The following is an 18,039-nucleotide window of genomic DNA, read 5'->3' on the forward strand; positions in this document are numbered from 1 at the left end:
AAAGCCAGCCAATGGTGGTGTGCGGAAAGAGTGACGTATGCTCCTGGTCTTCCAGTAGCGGACGGCGGAAGGTGTGTTGAGCGCATGCGTTCTGTGGCAGCCTAGAAAAAGGGGCTGCTGGCGGGCCGAGCTGAAGACATGGAGCAGGGCTACGGAGGTTCGTTTGGGTGGTTCAATGCGGGGTGGGGCGGACGGGCGCTGCCTGGGCAACGCAGCCCCTGCTGCGTAGAGGGCCGCGGGCCCGGGCCTACGCCAGAGCGCGGTTACTCCAACCCGACCCAGCGGAGAGGAGGCCTGGGCGCGCGCGCTGCTCATTGGACCTCGGAGCCGTCGCTCCCGGGGCGCTGCATGCGGATTGGCCGGCGAGGCTTGAGGAGGCGGGCGGGGTTTGGCGGGCAGACGCTGCGGCGGGCTTCGGGGGGCGCCTTGGGCTGTCCTGGCCGTTTCTGCCCCTCAGCCCCGGCGAGGCTGGGCCGGTCGACCCCGCCGCTCGGAGGCCCGCCTTCCCCTTCGGAAGACCACAAAATGGCGGCGCCCGGGGGCGGAGCCACAGCGAGAGCTCGTGGGGCCCGGGGTCCGCGGTTGGAGGCCGAGGGAGTTCGGCTGCCTGTCTCCGGGCTGTGGGGCTTGGCGGGGGCCTGCGCGCGGTGCACGTGGTCCGTCGCGCCGGTCCCGGAAGCCGTCCAGGCCGCGCGGGGCCGGACCGCTCATCTCCAGCCCCGCCATGCAGCGCAGCGGTGTTGAGCGCGGCCTCTGCAGGGGTCAGTCTCGGCGGGCTCCTGCCCTGTGCATGACTCGTGATGGCCTAGGGACAAGACTTCGGGGGTCAGGTGTTGGGTATCTTTCTGCGCAAAGTTGGAAACCTGATGTGCGCGGGGCGTGGAGGGGGCTGAGGGCTGTGAAAAAGGGAATGTGCTCCTTGGGCCTCGGGGGCCTGCGGCAGGACGGATCTTCTCGAGCGACCCGGTCTCAGAGTCCAGAATCAGAGATTCCTAGGAGGCTTTTACTCTGTGCTGGAAGCCAGGTTTGCCCGCAGGGAGCACTCGAACTTTGGAATACGTGGGGTAGGGCTTGACCAGGTGCAGTCCTTATCCAAGTATATGAGGTTGGGGAAGCAAGCAGTCTGATCTTGGCTGTAACAGCTGGAGAGGGCACAGATCTTGAAAGGTGGCAGTATTAGGATCCAGCAGCAGGAATTGCGAGAGGTCCTGAGGTGCACAGTGTGCTTGGGTGTCTCCAGGGTCCTGGGGTACCGCACCCTGACTTTTCCGGTCTGCAGTCTGACCGGGTCTCACAATTCTTTGCCAACTTCCCACCAGATCTTTCAGACAGTAATCCTGCCCCCCCGCACACCCTGAGCATGAAGAGGTTTTATTCCCCTCCCTTCCTGTTTGCCAAAACCCTTCAGACTCAGTTTAGATGGTTGGGCCTCCCTGAATCCTTCTGTAGCTTTGCCACCTAGGGTTATTTCTCAGGACTTGCTGAGCCTTGACAGTTGTTCTCTGGCTGTAGGAGGCACCTAGATCTGAGTTCACGTTCCAGTTCCATTCTCCAGCTTCATGATCATGGGCAAGTGACAACTAGCTACTTGAGCCTCTGGGTACAACAGGGTAAATATTACCCATCTAAAGAGGCGTTGTGAGATTATGTGATTAACATATGCTACTTAGACTAGTGCCCTGTAGTTGGTCATTTGCTGGTAGAATCGCTGCTCCGTCTTTCTACCTCACACACGTAGTAGGCTGTGTGGCATGGGGAGACTGGCCTGCAGAGGGCAAACAGCAGCAGCGTGTCTTTGGATCAAGTCCCCTAACCTTTAAGCGTTAGCTCTCTCATCTCTAAATGGCATTCAGGGACACTACCGTGTGCTCAGTGCCTGTTGTGTGTTGGCACACCCTGGACATTTAGCTAGTGGCTTGGGTTCTGGTAGGAGAGACAGGGTGTGTTCCTATTTCTGTAATGTTGGGGATTGTTGACAGGTGTGGATAGCTGCCTGTGCCCAGCTCTGTTTTGAGGTTCCAGGGACACAGAGATGAAGAGGGCCCAGACATGCTGTCATGGGAGTCCGCAGGGGCAAGGGAAGCCACCACAGAGAGAAGGCTGAAGCCCTGGGACTTGAAGGCCCAGGGGAGCTTTGGAGGGTCCAAAACACAAAGAAATGAGGCTTACAAAGACACTGTTGTCTCCAAATTCTGAACTTTGTTTTTTGGTTATGGGGGACTTAAGGCTGCTTGGTGAGCCAAACTGCCCAGGGGTGCGGACACAACTGTGTCCTACTACTGGGCCAGCTGTCGGTTTGTCCTGCGTTCTCCTGAGTTGTGGGTTGAGACTTTAGGCCAAGGTCCCTCAAAGCCAAGTCCCTCCAGCTCTTTTCTGCTTGGACCTCAGGCAGATGGAGTATGGTAATGCAGTCAACCAACTGTGAAGGACTTTTAGAGGGACATTGTCGTTCTGCTGCCTTGTGAGACCGGCACGAACTCTCCTTCAAGGGGCTCACTTTTGACTCCTCGGAACATCTCAGAAGCACCTGTTGTCTAGTGTGACAAATAGGATCCTAACTCACAGTTCTTCTCTTCACAGGCTATGGGGCATGGAGTGCTGGACCCACCAACACCCAAGGTGAGACCGTATGGGGAGGCACGGATTCCACCCCCAGAGGTGTGATCTGAGGTACTACCATGACAAACCTAGGGATGGTGAACTGTGACCTGGAGAGGCTGACAGGAGGACTGGGACTAGCCGGGGGATCCGGAGACCTTTTCTGTAAAGGGCTACATAGTAAAATTTTTTTGGCTTTGGGAGCTACATAGTCTCTGCAATGCAAAAGTCACAGATGTTTATAAAGAGATAGATGTGGTTGTGTGCCGGTGATACTTACTTGAGGGCACTGAAATTTGTATACCATATAATTTTCATATGTGATAGTCTTTATTTGAGGAATTTGGGTTATTCTAAGTAAAAAGCCGAGGGTATAATGGAAGATTTTTATGATTGATAGACTTTATTTTTTAATAGTTTTAGACTTGTGGGATTGAGCAGCTAGTACAGGATTCCATACGCCCCCTCTACTTTTCACCGCAGGAGTTTCCCTTATTATTAATATCTTCCGTTAGTGGGATACATTTATTGTCAGTAACAAGTCAGTGTCGATACTCTGTTGTTAGTTATGATTCACAGTTAATAGTCATTGGTTGCGCAGTTTTGTGAGTTTTGACAAGTATATAAAGGATGACGCAAAGAATGCATTTCATGTCATGAGATATTCTTTTTTTTTTTTTTAATCTCCCAACCATTTAAAAAAGTAAAACCCATTTTTAGCTTGTTGGCTGTACAAAAACAGTCAATGGGCTAGATTTGGCATGGGGGCCTGATTGCTGCCCCTGCTCTGGAATCTAGATCACGATGCTCTGTATGTTTGAAGGACCAGAATGTCCTCCCTGGTGGTGAGGTTTTCTGCTTTTTGCCAGCGTTTGTTCCAGGGCATGGGATGAGGGCTCTCTTTGTTTTCTGAGCCTGGAACTTGCCCTTAGCACCACTGCGGGTGGTGGGGTCACTTTTTCACCCATCACCAAGTTTTCCAGGAGGAGGCCTTCCATGTCACTAGGGTACATAATGTCCCCTTGTTCAGTTGAGTTGGGGACATGATTTTCCACTGATGTATTGTCTGTGTTAGTGGTGCCTGAGCTCTGGCTACTGGTGAGGACTGGCACTTTGAAGGGCTCTGCCAGGGGATCTGGCCTCTTGGCTGGTGGCCCACACTGGACACTTCCTGGGGACGCTGCAGCGTCCTTTCTGCTTGTCCTGCTGGGGAGATGAGGCTTGTCTATGAGAGAATCTTGGTCATGCTTAGCCGAGTACACCGTAGGAAATGAGTTTTACAGCTAGTGGGCCCAGCCATTCCTGGCCTCAATGGACAACCGGGGGTGCCTCCCCCAGCAGTGCCACAGCCGCCCGCGGTCCTGGCCCTGCAGATAGCGGAGGTGACGATTGGCAGGGGCTATCTCAGGTACCTTCACTCTGTATACAAAGCTCTTGTGTGTTTTTGTTCCCTCTAAGGTGCCTACGGAACCGGTGTGGCCAGCTGGCAAGGTAGGCCTCTGCGTGTCTGGGTGGGCAAGACGTTCCTCCGGTCAGCCACCCAGAAGGGCTGGGATGCAGGGACTGCCCATACCCATCTCCCATTCTAGCTGTGCCCCTAGCTCTCCTGAAGGCTTGGAGGTCCGGGCATCCCCAAGGAGAACTTGCTGGAGGCTGGGGGTTGTGCTTGTGTTCTTGGAGCGGCAGCCCCCACTGCCACTCGTGGGCTCTCAGCCTCCTCTGGCTTTGGGTGGGAACAAGACTTTGGATCTGGCACGGAAAGCCTGCGGCTCACTGCTGAGGCTGCGCACCTGCCCTTCTCTTGCTGCCTTTTGGCAGGTGATGTGCACGATGTGGGGTGATGCCAGCGACACTGGATTCCTTGACACTCTTCGTTCTGTATGGGTAGTGGGTGCTTCTCCCCAGACGTGGCTGCCATAGACTGACCTTGTGGCTACTGAGATCTGATTTGGCTCTTCCTCCCTACGGCAGGTTATGAAAACTACAATTATTATGGCGCCCAGAACACCAGCGTCACCACAGGAGCGACCTACAGCTATGGCCCAGCCTCGTGGGAGGCCACCAAGGCCAGCGATGGCCTGGGAGCTGGGGGCCCTGCTGTGCACATGGCTTCTTATGGCCCAGAGCCATGCACCAGCAATTCCGACTCCCTCATTGCCAAGATCAACCAGCGTTTGGACATGATGTCCAAGGAAGGAGGCAGGGGCGGGAGCAGCGGCGGTGGGGAGGGCATGCAGGACCGGGAGAGGTGATTATGGACCTGAACCCTTCCCTGGGGATCCCCCCCAATGCCCCGGCTTTGTGCAGTTGGCAGTGGGCAGCCCCTCTTCCAGGGAGGGCTTTTCCCCAGCTCCCTCTTGAGTGTGGAGTAGATGAGTCGGGCAGTTACTGGGGCAGAGGCATTGTAATGGGACTAGTTGGTGTCCGGGGTGGTGGGGCTTAGCTAAACTGTGCTAGCGCTAGACTTCTCATTTCTGCATCAGGTCCCTGTAGACCCTCTCGTTCTTGTAGCCAAGGCTCCATGTACCTCATTCAGCAGCATTCAAGGGGGTTTGTCTGTTGTGCCTTCCAAGCATTGAGGAGGGCTGTGTGGTGGTGTGTGCTGTTCTGAACGTAGGGAACCCAGCTTTGCAGGACACTTGGGCTTGTGCCTGGATTGTAGTGACGGTTATGCTTCCTTTGCAGCTCCTTCCGCTTCCAGTCGTTCGAGTCCTATGACTCCAGGTCTTGCCTCCCCGAGCACCATTCCTATCGCCCCAGCTATAGCTACGATTATGACTTTGATCTGGGGCCTGACCGAAATGGTGGCTTTAGCAGTCAGTACAGCGACTGCCGGGACCCAGCCCGTGAGCGGGGCTCCCTTGATGGCTTCATGCGGGGCCGGGGCCAGGGCCAGGGCCGCTTCCAGGACCGGAGCACTCCCAGCACCTTCATGCGCAGCGACCCTTACATGCCACCTGCAGCCTCCTCCGAGCCCCTGTCTGCTTCCTGGACTGAGCTGAACTATGTGGGTGGGCGGGGCCTGGGAGGCCCCTCCCCCAGCCGGCCACCTCCTTCCCTGTTCTCCCAGTCCATGGCCCCTGACTTCGGTGTGATGGGCATGCAGGGGGCTGGCGGTTATGACAACTCGGTGCCCTATGGATGTGGCCGGTCACAGACCCGGATGAGGGATCGGGTAAGCCTTCAGGAAGTTCTAATCTGCCTTTTCAAACAGCTGAATAGAGGCAAATTTGTATCCTGTAAGATTTGCTCATTTTTAAGTGCACAATCGAATTTTAGAAAAAATGTACAGAATTGTGCAGCCTTCACCACCATCTAATTTTACAACATTTCCACCAACTGGAAAAGACACAAACCTCTGCCATTAGCAGTCACTCCCCATCCTCGCCTCCAGCCTTGGCAAGTGCTAATCTGCTTTCTGTCTTTGTAGAGTTGCCTCTCCCAGACCTTTCATACGAATGTAATCGTATAACACGTGGCCTTTTGTGTCTGACTTCTGCTCGGCATGAAACTGGGGGAGCGGGCAGGGTTCAACTATGTCATCTCCGTTTATTTTCTGAAAAGATCTTTTCTGCCTCTGTTCTCTGATCTTGCAACCTCTCCGCTCTTCTTGTTTCTCTGGGCTGTCTAAATGGTCCGGGTAAGCGGTACATCAGATGTGCTTGTGTCCGTAGCCCAGGCGGAGAGGGTTTGACCGCTGTGGCCCAGACGGCATGGGCAGGAAACGGAAGCAGTTGCAGATCTACGATGAGCCGGATGCCAAACTGGCCAGGGCTGACAGCGAAGGAGATTTTTCTGAAAATGGTAGGCCCTGGGTGGGTGTAAGATGAATCTGTTTCCTGCTTGGTGCTCTGCCTGCCCGTGCTCCCTCGGCCCCCACTGCAGTCAGGACAAGCGCGGTCACTCTGGACAGTGAGCCTGGGAGGGTGAAACAGAGTGGGCCAACTCCCAAGGGGCTGACTTTCCCTCTTCTTTGTGTCTGGTAGATGATGGAGCTGCTGACTTCCGGTCAGGAGATGAAGAGTTCAGGGGTGTAAGTCCGTCTTCGCTGGTCACCCTTCTTTGTTTCTCTGGTGTGGGATTTCTTCTTTACTTTAGCCTCTTTCTCCCAAAGAGGCAGGAGCAGCTTCTGTGGTAGACTTGACTGCTTTGCGAGTGGATTTAGTAGCCTGCCTTATAGCTAGTTTTCTAAGAGTTTAGCACTCATGACAATCCTTCTCTTCTTGAAAATAGCCCCAGCCATTCCCGAGTCCTCAGTGACGTGCATAGCCACACGCGTGGCAAGTGCAGTGGGCTGTGTGGGCGGGGGCTGTCGAATACGCACTGAGGATTCCGGTCCTGCCGGCTCTGTGCTGGTGCTCTGGTGCTCCGCGTCACTCAGCCCTTACGGCCAGTCACGGGAAACGGGTGTTAAAAGGCCAGCTCTGAGCCACGACCATGCACGAGCACTAGGTGGCGAGCCTTTGCCGCCCCTGCACATTCTGATCCATGTCTGGGGTAGGGCCTGGAGACCTGGGTGTATGAAGGCTTCGACCAAGTGCTTCTGATAGTCAAGTGGGGGAGGGGGAGGGTCTCACTCGCTCCCTATTTGATTTGCTTAGATCTTGAGTCTGGGTATCTTCTGTGTCTCTGCTGGTGACTTATTTAATCTTGAGCTCAATGCCTAAGAAATGGGCTGTGTTCTGATTTTCAGTTAGATGCATTTTTTAATCTACACCTGTTTTGTTACAGCCTTTGGTAAATGTGTAAGGATGGCTGGGGAATGAGGTAAAGCCCCTTTTCGCATCCTACCGGTCAGGGTTTCTTGACCTAGAGCTGATGGATGGGCTGTTGGCACTCTCACCTGCAGAACTGTGCAGGTGCACATTTGCCAAGGGCAATTCTTTAGCTGTAGAAAGAACTGGGAAAGGGCCAGTGACTTTAATTAAAAAGCACGTCGATCGTTACAGAATCTCAGAAGGCAACCAGGAGCAGTGACAGGACACACTCAGCCTTTCTCACTGTCCTGGGACTTGTCCTGACACATTGTGACCAGGTGGTGGCAGGGTGCTGGGTCGTTTGTGGAGAGTTCTGGAAACTCCACCTCATAGTCCCGACTTTGTGTGTTCCCTTTTTCAGGAGGATGAGTTCTTCGACCCTGGGAGGCAGAGAGGTAGGCATTGTTTGGTGTCCCTTTGAGCTTTCCTGTGTCTGCTCAGCTCCCAGCCTGGCTGGCCTTCTGAGCAAGCCTGGGGCCTGGATGGAGGGGACTGATAGCTCAGGGCAGAAGAGGGGCCATGGCCACAGGGTGGGCCTTGGCCATGGTGGTCACCTTGAGGCTTTACTCCAATGCTTAGACCGGCACTTGCTGGAAACAGGTCTGTTTGCCTCACTTGATGGCAGGCTGTGGGGGGGGGGCGCGGGGGGGGGAACACCTCATTTCTGAGTGTCTGCAAGAGCTTGCAGTGATAGGGAAGGGAGAGTCTCAGAAATGCAAGAAAGAAAAGAAAAGGCACCCTTCAGCCCGTCTTCTCTGTTACCTACTGGCCAGCGCAGGTCCCTGTACTGTCTTCTCCTGGGCTTCTTTCTTTTCGCAGTTCCCTCGGTTACCAGCCCAGGCTTGTGCCCTCAGCCTCTGTGGTGGGAATGCCGGCAGCGGCAGTGCTCCCTGCCGTGTGGGACGGAGTTCAGACACCTGCCCCGGTTGGGAGCTGGGGGTGGGGGGAGGGGAGACCTGTCAGGTACACCCAAGCCCGGGATCCTCCAGAGACTATTCTTGCTCAGCAGGGCTCACCAGTGCCCTTCCAGGGGACCTAAGAGTCCAAAGTAAGCAGCAAGAGCAGAAAAAATTTAAACCTTTTCGAGGGGCCATGGAGAAGTAGCATGAGACAGCGTGGCTTTGAGCTCACCCAAAAACCATTTGTTTCTTTTCCTGTTCCCATGGGTCTGTCCCATAGCTGGTCTTCCCCAGGAATCACAGGCCAACTCCTTTGTGGCTCTGCCCCCGTAAATCTGCAGGCCCCTGGCTTAGATGCTCCTTCTCCCATGTGTTCAGCCACCTGCCGAGGTCCTCCCACCTCAATACTGAAGCAGTTATGCCTGTAGCTTGGGACCACACAGAGCATTTAGCAGCTCGTGCAGCAGGGCAAATGCTAAAGCAAAGGTGACATGTTTATTGCGCACAGGTCCTGCTGCCTACCCGGGATGACTTTGCTATTAAACAGCAGTAATAGTTTCAGGCAGTGACCTCTTGCCAAAAACCCCACACGCCCTTTTGAGAGGCTTCTGAGCAGCGCACGCCGGTCGCCATCTTCGTGGGACAGTCTCGTGACTGGCATCAGGGGTAGGGGTTACAGTTCAGATGCTTATCCAACCTTTCCTCAGTGTCTGGCCTCACGCTGGGACGCTGGGCTGCACGGCTCTCGGAGGAGCTCCTGCGCTGGCCCCAGGGGGCGACGGAGGACCAGTTGGTCTCTTCCCACTTTTGTTTCTAGGACTGCTTCCCTCGTAGCCCTGGGAAGACCCTAGATGGACGGTTTTTGTGAGTGGAAGATAGAGTTTGGGCCAGCAAGGACTGTCAGACCTGCTGAGGCCCTAGTTCAGAGGAGGCTGACGGGACAGTCGTCATGGTCCACCCGGAGGTGGGACGGAGGGCGGTAGAGTGGCTTGCTTTATTTTCTGAGGCCTTCCAGCTGCTGCCTCTTTATCTGGGAAGAACTGCTTCTCTCTCCTTAAGTGACTTTGGGAGAAGACCCAATGATAGGGCACTGGATTGGAAAAGCAGGATAGGAAAGGACAGAGAGCAGGTGGGCCATGGTGTGAGCGGGATGGGCGGGCTGGGTCCCTGGCCCATCCCAGCCTTATCAGGCCATGGGGGGGAAGTAAGGTGACTCCCTGGGAACTCCCAAGGGTTCTCATCAAAGGCCCATCCCTGTTGGGAGCCTTTGACAGACTGTTGGTGCCTCAGGGTGTCCTGACCCTGCCGTGCGGAGGCAGCAGCAGGTACGGGGTGTGGTGGCCGAGCTGTGGCCCCCCCATCAAGGCCCTGGTGCTCAGCTCCTCTGCGGGCTCCTCAGGGCATCTCGAAGGAACTTCTCTGTTGCAGGGGAGAAGGACGATGAGGATGATGAAGTGAAGAAGAGAAGAGAAAAGCAAAGGAGGAGAGACCGGATGCGAGACCGAGCAGCTGACAGGTGAGGAGGCAGGCAAGGTGGGAAGTGTCAGGGTTCTCCAGAGCTCATCCGTTTTCACTCCACAATGCAGGAGCAGCCTGGTTTGATCTGCCTCTGGAGTCTGTCAGGAAATCGAGTCAGGTCGTGAGGAGACAAAACCTGGGAAACCCAGATGGCATCTGTTCTTGCCAGTGGGTCTCCGTGGCCCACGTGTGTCCAGCAGGGGGCTCTCTTGCTCTCCTCCCCCGTGGGGAGTTTCCTTGTCCCTGGCTTGGATCTGTCACCCCAGACAAGTGAACTTCATTCAGCAAAGCTGCTAAGAAGGTGCTTTGGGTGCCTTACCCAAACCCAGACCACCTCTAGAGTTCAACATGGCAATTATGTACGCGTGGATGTTATTTTACAGATTTTGTCTCTAAATAGAAAAAGAATTGCAAAAGCGCAAAGGATGTTGGTGTGACCACACCATGTGCCTCTCTGTCTTTCCGGTGATCAGGTGACTGCTGACTAGAAATGTAAACCACTGGTGGCCACAGGAGCCCTTGGTTGCTCAGGCCTTGACCACATGTGGTTTTTCTCTACACACAGGCTCTCCTGACTTAAGGGGGAATCCTTGCCCTTAAGGCTCAAATGGGGTGGTGCTTTTTCTGCGCAAAGAAATGCAAAAGAAACTGAGGCGCCTGGGTGGCTCAGATGGTTGGGCGTCTGCCTTTGGCTCAGGTCATGATCCCAGGGTGCTGGGATCTGAGCCCCGCATTGGGCTCCCTGCTCGGCGCAGAGCCTCCTTCTCCCTCTCCTTCTACTGCTCCTCCTCTCTCGCTCTCTCTGTCAAATAAATAAGTAAAAATCTTTAAAAAAAAAAAAAAAAGATATGTTAGCAAAAAAGCCAACAGTAGAGCAAGAAAGCCAGGAATTAGAAGGTAGGAGCTTCCAAGTGCTAAACAGAAATTCATCAAAACGCTTGTTTTCAAACAGATGAATACATGATGGCTAGATCAGATTATTTTCATGCCCCAGGAGAACTGAGATGACTTTTTCCCGGAAGGAGTCTTTAGACTCCACCCTAGGGACAGAGGGCCCTCAGAGAGACTTGGAGAGACTGTCACAGGGGAGGTAAAGATGCAGCAGGAAGCACGAACCCTGCATTTCTTTGGTAGCTTCCTGATACCCATTCATACATATAGGGCCCCAGAGCTTTTCTTTTTACTCCTTTGTTGAGGGTATATGCAAAAGCAGGTGTTTTGTGGTGCCTTGTCCAGAGGTCAGAAGCCAGGCACTGGGAGCTGGCAGAAGTCTGAGTTGGTAGATGAGGAATCCTGAGTGTCACGGGACCCATGTTGTTAGCCCAGATACACCAAAGCCTCCTGGGCAGAGCCGGGGGAAGCAGCGCCCCACTCTGGGGGCATAAGGCTCTGCGGGCTGCTCTCCCCTTGCCTTACAGCATGATTGCATTTATGAGGTTTTGAAAGTATGCAACAAAGACATCAGTTTTTAGCCATAGAATTTGATATGACGGGTCTTAATGTTGAGTCCCGTGTGAAAATTGATCTTGGGTTTTGTGAGTTTTAGATCGTGGAAGGTCTTCAGGAATTTCTCCCTCACATTAAAATGAGGCTCCCATGTGTTATCTTGGTGGCTACAGAAAGAAGTTACAGAGTTAGGTACTACGCCCCCCCAGAGCAGTGGTCTGGGGGCCTTTAGGGAGTCCACAGTTTGGAAAGTCTCCACCTTAGGGTGTTCTCTTGTGGGCCTTTGGGCCAAAAAGACTGGTGTGGTACATGAATCGTTTTCCTAAAACACTTTCAAGATTGCACCCCCATTCTCAGGATGGGGGGACCTGGGGCATCTGCTACTCTGATGTCCCACTCAAAGTCAGAAGTCTTGGTACAGAAATTGCTTCCTGTTTCCATTTCTGTTCCAACCAGAGATGAGCTGGTTATTCCTATGTCATCATTCTTTCCGTCTTCCTTTTCCAGGATTCAGTTCGCCTGTTCTGTGTGCAAGTTTCGTAGCTTTGAAGATGAAGAAATCCAGAAGCATCTACAAAGCAAATTTCACAAAGAGACGCTGAGGTTTATCAGTACCAAACTCCCTGACAAGACGGTGGAGTTCCTCCAGGTAAAGCACCCTCGTCCTCAATCACAGTGTTTCCTGATGGTCGTGCAGGAATTGGATCCCTCACAGAGAAGGGAAAGGGAAGGGAAATAAGAGGCCTGGACTTTGCAGAATAACAGCGAACAAGTCCCAGGTCAGAGGGAGAGCCTAGTGCTCCGGCCATTGCAGTCCCCATGAGTTCCGCCCACAGAGCTGCTCTGAGAGCTGTGTTCCCTTCCTTGGGGCAGCTGAGAGGTAGGCCCACGCACCACGCTGTCCTCGTTTCATTCAGTGCCATCTCCTCTAGGAGTACATCGTAAACAGGAACAAGAAAATTGAGAAGCGGCGTCAGGAGTTGATGGAGAAGGAAAGCACGAAACCCAAGCCAGATCCTTTCAAAGGTGAGTTGTGATCTTGGGGCACACTATTCCACGTGCTGCCAAGGCGTGCAGCTGGGTGCAAAGCCAGCCCGGCGCAGGGCTGCTGAGAATGGGACAGGAAGATCCTCAGGCAGGCTGCCTGGCCATGGAAAGAAGCCCGTGAGCGTGGCCTAATGAATGTCACAGCTCTGCTGGCAGCATATTGGACTGACATGAAGCCTTCTGGTGTTTTTTCCTCCCTTGTGTGAAGAAAAATGACCAGAAGGATGAAAAAAGTTGAAGAGTCAGATGCCCAGGTGTAGAGGTGCTTCTGTCTGCACGCTCCTGCTGGAGGGCAGGTGATGGCCCCCACAGATTCTGTCTTAACTTGGTCCTGCGGGACTACCGGCAGAAAATTGGGGCCCTGTTGGGGGGCAGGAGGAGAGCATCCCTTGGCCTGCTGCCCCAGATCGCACCAGACTTGGGTTGTGTCTACAGGGATTGGCCAGGAGCACTTTTTCAAGAAGATAGAGGCCGCTCACTGCCTGGCTTGTGACATGCTGATCCCCGCACAGCATCAGCTCCTCCAGCGGCACCTGCACTCGGTGGACCACAATCACAACCGCAGGGTGAGTCCCCTCCTTGGGCCGGGCCGGGCAAGCACCTGCAGGCAGCCAGCAGTGGGGCCTAGAGCCTTCTGTGTCTTGTGGGGAATGCTAGCATCTTTAGAAGCTCTTGACAGAGTCCACCGAGTCTGTGATTTCATCAGTGGGTTGTAAAAGGGATCCCAGTTTCTACTAAAAGGTGAAAAAATGTGTTGCTTAGGGTTGACTTAAATAGAGTAGCTGAAATTCTCCTGGTTGAGAACGTTCCTTGGTAAACCACACAGGTAAGTTTCCCAGTTGCTGACAAACTGGATTTTCTGGGAGCGGAGGCTGAGGGCCATTCAGAACACAGTGGCCTAGGGGACCCAGAGTTAAGAACTGATTTGCTCCTAATTAGCTGATGGGACCCGAGGCCAGGTGTGTAGCTCAGGGTATGGGCAGATTTTTTTTTTTTTTTTTTTTATAAAGGGTCAAATCACAAACGTTTTTGGCTTTGCAGGCCATGGGGTCTCTACCACCTCAAGTGCGCTGCTGGTGGGCAGAGGCAGTGGAGTCCACATAGAAAGCATGCGCGTGGCCGCATTTGGCCCGTAGGCTGAGCCCTGATTCAGCGCCTATCCTTAGTCCTGTCCGCGCACCTGCTAGCTTATGAAAGATCATCCGAAGAGCACTATACCGACAAGGGATTACCGTTTGAATGGGTCAAGCTTTAAAAGAGCCAAATGGTTGCAGCATTCCTACTTCTGCGGCTGAATTTACTTGTAAGGTCACTATAACTCTGAAAACTGAAAAGAAAAAACTTGCCCTTCTGCCATACCCAGCCCACACAGCACCCGTCGTCTGTAAGTGTTCTTGTTCCGTCCTTGCTCACACACACGGGACCCGGACGTCCGTGGCATGCCTGTGCTTTTTATCTTTTACCAGACTTTCCTACACTGCCTCACGGTCTCAGTTCCGGTATCCCTCCAGGGCCTTCTTTCTCTCCTTATTGGAGTCTGGCATCTCGGGATTTGCCACAGTGGAGAGAGATGGTCGTCCTTGTTCTGTCTTGGGCTGATCCCAGGGCAACTCAGTGGAGCCTGGCTAGTTGGTGTTCTTGCTCCTCTGTGCATCCCATGTGTAAAAGTCCCTTTGGTTCCCTTTGCAGTTGGCTGCTGAACAGTTCAAGAAGACCAGTCTCCATGTGGCTAAGAGTGTTTTGAACAACAGACACATAGTGAAGATGCTGGAAAAATACCTCAAGGTTTGTGCTTAGGAGTGCAGCAGACGGGAAAAGGTTCTGGAATGCAGGATGAACTCTGCGAGTGTGGAGTTGCATGCAGAGTGCAGTATTTAGCATTTCTGAGTCTTAAGAAGAATGGACGGGGTGCAGGAATGGATCGGGGTGGGTTTCCTGCGCCTCCCTGCTCGCCCGGGCTCTGGGACGTGGTCCTGCTTGATTGGTCTGTGTGCTGGTGCAAGCTCACCGTGAGAAACCTCGGATACCCACAAAATACTGAGCAAGTGATGCTGAGGTGCTTACAGGGAGATCCAGGTTAGATAATGGTTGTCCAGGAAAGAAGCCAAAAAGAGGTTTTGCTGGCAGAGACCAGTAGCCATGAGCCAAGAACGTGAGGGGGAGGAAGAGCCGGCGGTACAGCAGCTACTGAGCCTTAGTGGTGGGAGCAGAGTAAGAGAGAGTCCCAAAGAGGGCACCCTGGAGAGAAGTCCAGCTGGGAGAGCCCCTGGGTCCTCCTGGGGAAGCCCCACGTGCTAAACGCTCAGCCCCAGACTTCCACGTGGGGAGCGTGTAGTTAAGCGCCGGCACGGCCCTACTACGAGGACCCGTTTGCCCACCTCTCAGTTACTAAACCCTCCAGTACTTGACACTTCCTGCCAGCCAGTTAAAGGCATAGACTCTGAATAACCAATTTAAGAACCGTGACTGGTCAGTGTTTTGTTTTCATTTTTTTTATTTTAAAGATATTTTTTTTCTTAAGTAATCTCTACACCTAATGTGGGGCTTGAACTCATGACCCTGAGATCAAGAGTCGTGCACTCCCCTGACTGAGCCAGCCAAGTGCCCCCTAAATACTGTATTTTAAAACCTATTTCTTAATCTGCCGATGATAATGTTTACATTTTCTAAACTAGAGACAGTTTTTAGCCTAAGTTTGGCTTCTGAGAGTCAGACTTGGATTCCTCCTGACTGGTGTTCAACAGTTGTGTGGCCTTGGGCAACTTGCTGAGTCTCCTTTCCTTATCTGCAAAATGGGGCACCCTTATAACCAGGGCTGTGCTTAAATGAAACTAAAATTTAAAATAGTCTTAACTTCCTGTTACGAGGCTTTTTTGTTTCAATTGGGTTAAGAAATCCTAGGTCTTTTTGAACTTTTCTTCACTATTATATGCTTGAATAAAAAGTGCAAAACGGGGGCAGTTGTATTAAATATTTGTAAATCGGGGCGGCTGGGTGGCTCAGTCGCTTAAGCGTCTGCCTTCGGCTCAGGTCATGATCCCAGGGTCCTGGGATTGAGTCCCGCATCGGGCTCCTTGTTTGGCGGGGAGTCTGCTTCTCCCTCTGCCTCTCCCCTCCATGCTCGCTCTCTCACTCTCTCTCTTTTTTAAGATAATATTATTTATTTGTCAGAAAGAGAGAGAGAGCACAAGCAGGGGGAGCTGCAGCAGAGGGAGAAGCAGGCTCCCCACTGAGCAGGGAGCCTGACCTGAGCCGAAGGCAGACTCTTAATCGACTAAGCCACCCAGGCATCCCTCTCTCTCTTTCTCAAATAAATAACTAAAAATCTTTAAAATAAATAATAAATATTTGTAAATACTTCATTCAAAAATAAAAGCCTTTGAATGAGGGGGGAGAAGTACATTTTTCAAAAACCCATTGCGAATATCAAAATTACTAGTATTAAAAACAAGAATAGCCCCTGATTCTGCTTTCCCCATTCTGCTCTAGGTCCTAGCTAACTAAGTAAGAAAATAAAAGCTAAAAGGCAAAAGGTGCGAAAACGGTTGCGGTGAGGCTTTTCTGAGAACCTTTTCTGAATCTGAAGGCGCTGAGCGCCCGTGGGACGCACTCACCTGTAGTGGGATGTGTTTCTCGTTGGCTCTTCAGCCTAAAAACACGGATTCCCGGCAGCCTGGGCCCCCTTCAGTCTCCCCTTTGCGCTGACATGTTGCTCTTGGCCAGGGTGAAGACCCTTTCACCAGTGAAGCTGTCGATCCAGAAATCGAAGGGGATGACAATTTAGGAGGCGAGGAGAAGGAGGAGACACCCGAGGAGGTGGCCGCGGAGGTGTTGGCCGAGGTCATTACGGCAGCAGTGAGAGCGGTAGATGGGGAAGGAGCGCCGGCTCCGGAAGACAGTGACACGCTGGCCGAAGGGGAAGGCCCTGTGGACGCGGCCCAGGCCCCTCGCAGTCCCCACTCTGAACAGCCGCTGCAAGTGGAGACACCAGGTGGCATGGCCTCCGAGAAGGGCAGCACCGAAGCGGAGGCCGGAGGGGAAGCCGCGGAGGCCGGAGGGGAAGTGCGAGCGGCCGCAGCAGAGGCAGAAGGCACTGTGAGGGTCGCGGCCCCGGCCCCGGCCCCGGCTGTCACTGAAGCCAAAGCAGAACAGACTGATGCAGAACCCAAAGATGTCCTTCCCACGGAATGATCCTCCTCCCTGTTGCAAGGGATGGGTTTCATAATGCATTGCTCTTTTTCTCCTTTTGTTTGTAAGCAGAACTAGGGTGTGTGTTACTGGAACATGCTGGAAACTTCGGTGAAGAGACCCAGCCATTTGCTTCAACAAAGTGTACCTCGTGGGCTTGTCTTCTAGAGTTGTATGGCTTTTTCTGCCTTGGTTCGCAGGCTGCAGAAGTTGTACATTCCCCCAAGTGGCTGTGAAGTCTCTACACTGCAGATGAAATAATAAAAGTTGGCTAATTAGATTTTGATGATACTTTGCTTGTTAAATACAGCAAGTGGCTGAATGCCCTTTTTATTTTATTTTTTTTTTCTGAGAGCAGCTTAATACTGGGATATATCTTGCTTTATACAGGATTTTTTTTTTTTTTTTTAAGTTTTAAGAATTGGCTTTGGCTTCGGTTTTTGACCTGCTTTGGTAGCACACTGCGTATGGTGTGTGGTCCTCACAAGATGTAGCAGAATCTTGTGAACGCGACGTTGTTTCTGTCGCATCTGTGGACTGTGCTCCAAGGCCTCGTGAATCTGATAGGCCTGCACCCTTGGACGCCCTCCCACTGACCCCTCAAGAATGAGGACATTTTGCCTAGGGCATTATTTTCCCAATCTTTAGTCTTTGGTGAATCACCTTTATAGTTTGTTTGGAGTTTTTTTGTGTTGGTCTTTTTTTTTTTTTTAACCTCATTTGTGTTCCACCTCTGTTACTTCAGGGTTTTTTGTTTTTGTTTTTCCTTTAATTTGAGTTACTACTCCTTAAATATATATAAAAAAAAAACAACACAAAAACAACTTGGTGTCACTCCCATGAATGGAAGATATATAAATTGCTATAGATAGATGTTATCTGTAAGAAATGAATATAGTGAAATAAACACATTTCAGATGAATACTATTCCTTTGGAGGTTTCTAAATCTGTGGGCAAGGAAAGCTAGCATGTGTTAAAGGGTAGCAAGCAACAGTTACACTTTCATATAATCCAAAGAAGTGGAAGATAACTTCCCTCTTGAAATGATACTGCTGGGTCTGTTTTCCCTGCAAACCCTTGAACCGTCTCACTGGGGGGAAGCATTGGCCAGAGGGAATTTACTAGATGGTAAAAGACTCAATGAGCATCTACTGTGTACCAGGTGCTAATTCATGATAAAAGTAAGAGATGGGCCCTGCTCTCAAGGACCTTTATTAGAGATGTGAGATGAGTATTTATGAAAAGTCAATATAAGAATTAGAAACCAATAAATTGCTCAGTAAGCAAGAAAATGGTGTCTCTGAATTGTTTGCGCCCGTCGTCACTGCTGTTACATAGATGGGCCTTAGTCACCGGTTGTGCGTGCCCTTTGAAGCTTCTTCTCTTGAGGCAAAAAGGCTGGTGGCATTGAACATCCGTAGTCTCAAAAAGGATAACAGAACTGTGAAACTGCTCTGGTTTGTCTCTCTTGTAAATGTAATCCAAGGCCTATCCTTAAACCGATCTAAATTTCATGGCGGTTCTTCCCCCTCACCCAATGTGAAACGACACGAATCATTTTACTTCTCAACTTGGCTTAAACCAG

General features: G+C 52.2%; 1 protein-coding gene and 1 long non-coding RNA gene across 4 annotated transcripts; one reads left to right on the top strand and one right to left on the bottom strand.

Annotated features, from left to right (window-relative positions):
- The first annotated feature begins 27 nt into the window (after positions 1–27).
- Positions 28–16,733, top strand: AKAP8 (A-kinase anchoring protein 8). 3 transcript variants are annotated; one of them, XM_036089141.2, is made up of 14 exons: positions 28–157; positions 2,581–2,619; positions 4,057–4,089; positions 4,570–4,846; positions 5,284–5,773; positions 6,273–6,402; positions 6,585–6,631; positions 7,717–7,750; positions 9,683–9,770; positions 11,726–11,867; positions 12,151–12,244; positions 12,701–12,831; positions 13,955–14,050; positions 15,989–16,733. In XM_036089141.2, exons 1-14 carry the CDS (start codon positions 139–141, stop codon positions 16,454–16,456), a joined length of 2,088 nt encoding a protein of 695 aa, XP_035945034.1. In that variant the 5' UTR covers positions 28–138; the 3' UTR covers positions 16,457–16,733. The 3 variants fall into 3 exon arrangements, with proteins under 3 accessions (XP_035945034.1, XP_077910479.1, XP_035945033.1); XM_036089140.2 differs by lacking the exon at positions 28–157 and adding an exon at positions 414–761; XM_078054353.1 differs by lacking the exons at positions 28–157; positions 6,585–6,631; positions 7,717–7,750 and adding an exon at positions 412–761.
- On the bottom strand, positions 2,973–15,993 carry LOC144378948 (uncharacterized). The gene is made up of 2 exons (XR_013440889.1): positions 15,880–15,993; positions 2,973–9,870 (listed from the first exon to the last, which is right to left on the bottom strand). It is a non-coding gene; the product is annotated as an uncharacterized LOC144378948 (long non-coding RNA).
- Positions 16,734–18,039: the final 1,306 nt, after the last annotated feature.

The sequence above is a fragment of the Halichoerus grypus genome, chromosome 1 (genome assembly GCF_964656455.1).
Source record: "Halichoerus grypus chromosome 1, mHalGry1.hap1.1, whole genome shotgun sequence".
NCBI classification, from domain to species: Eukaryota; Metazoa; Chordata; class Mammalia; order Carnivora; family Phocidae; genus Halichoerus; species Halichoerus grypus.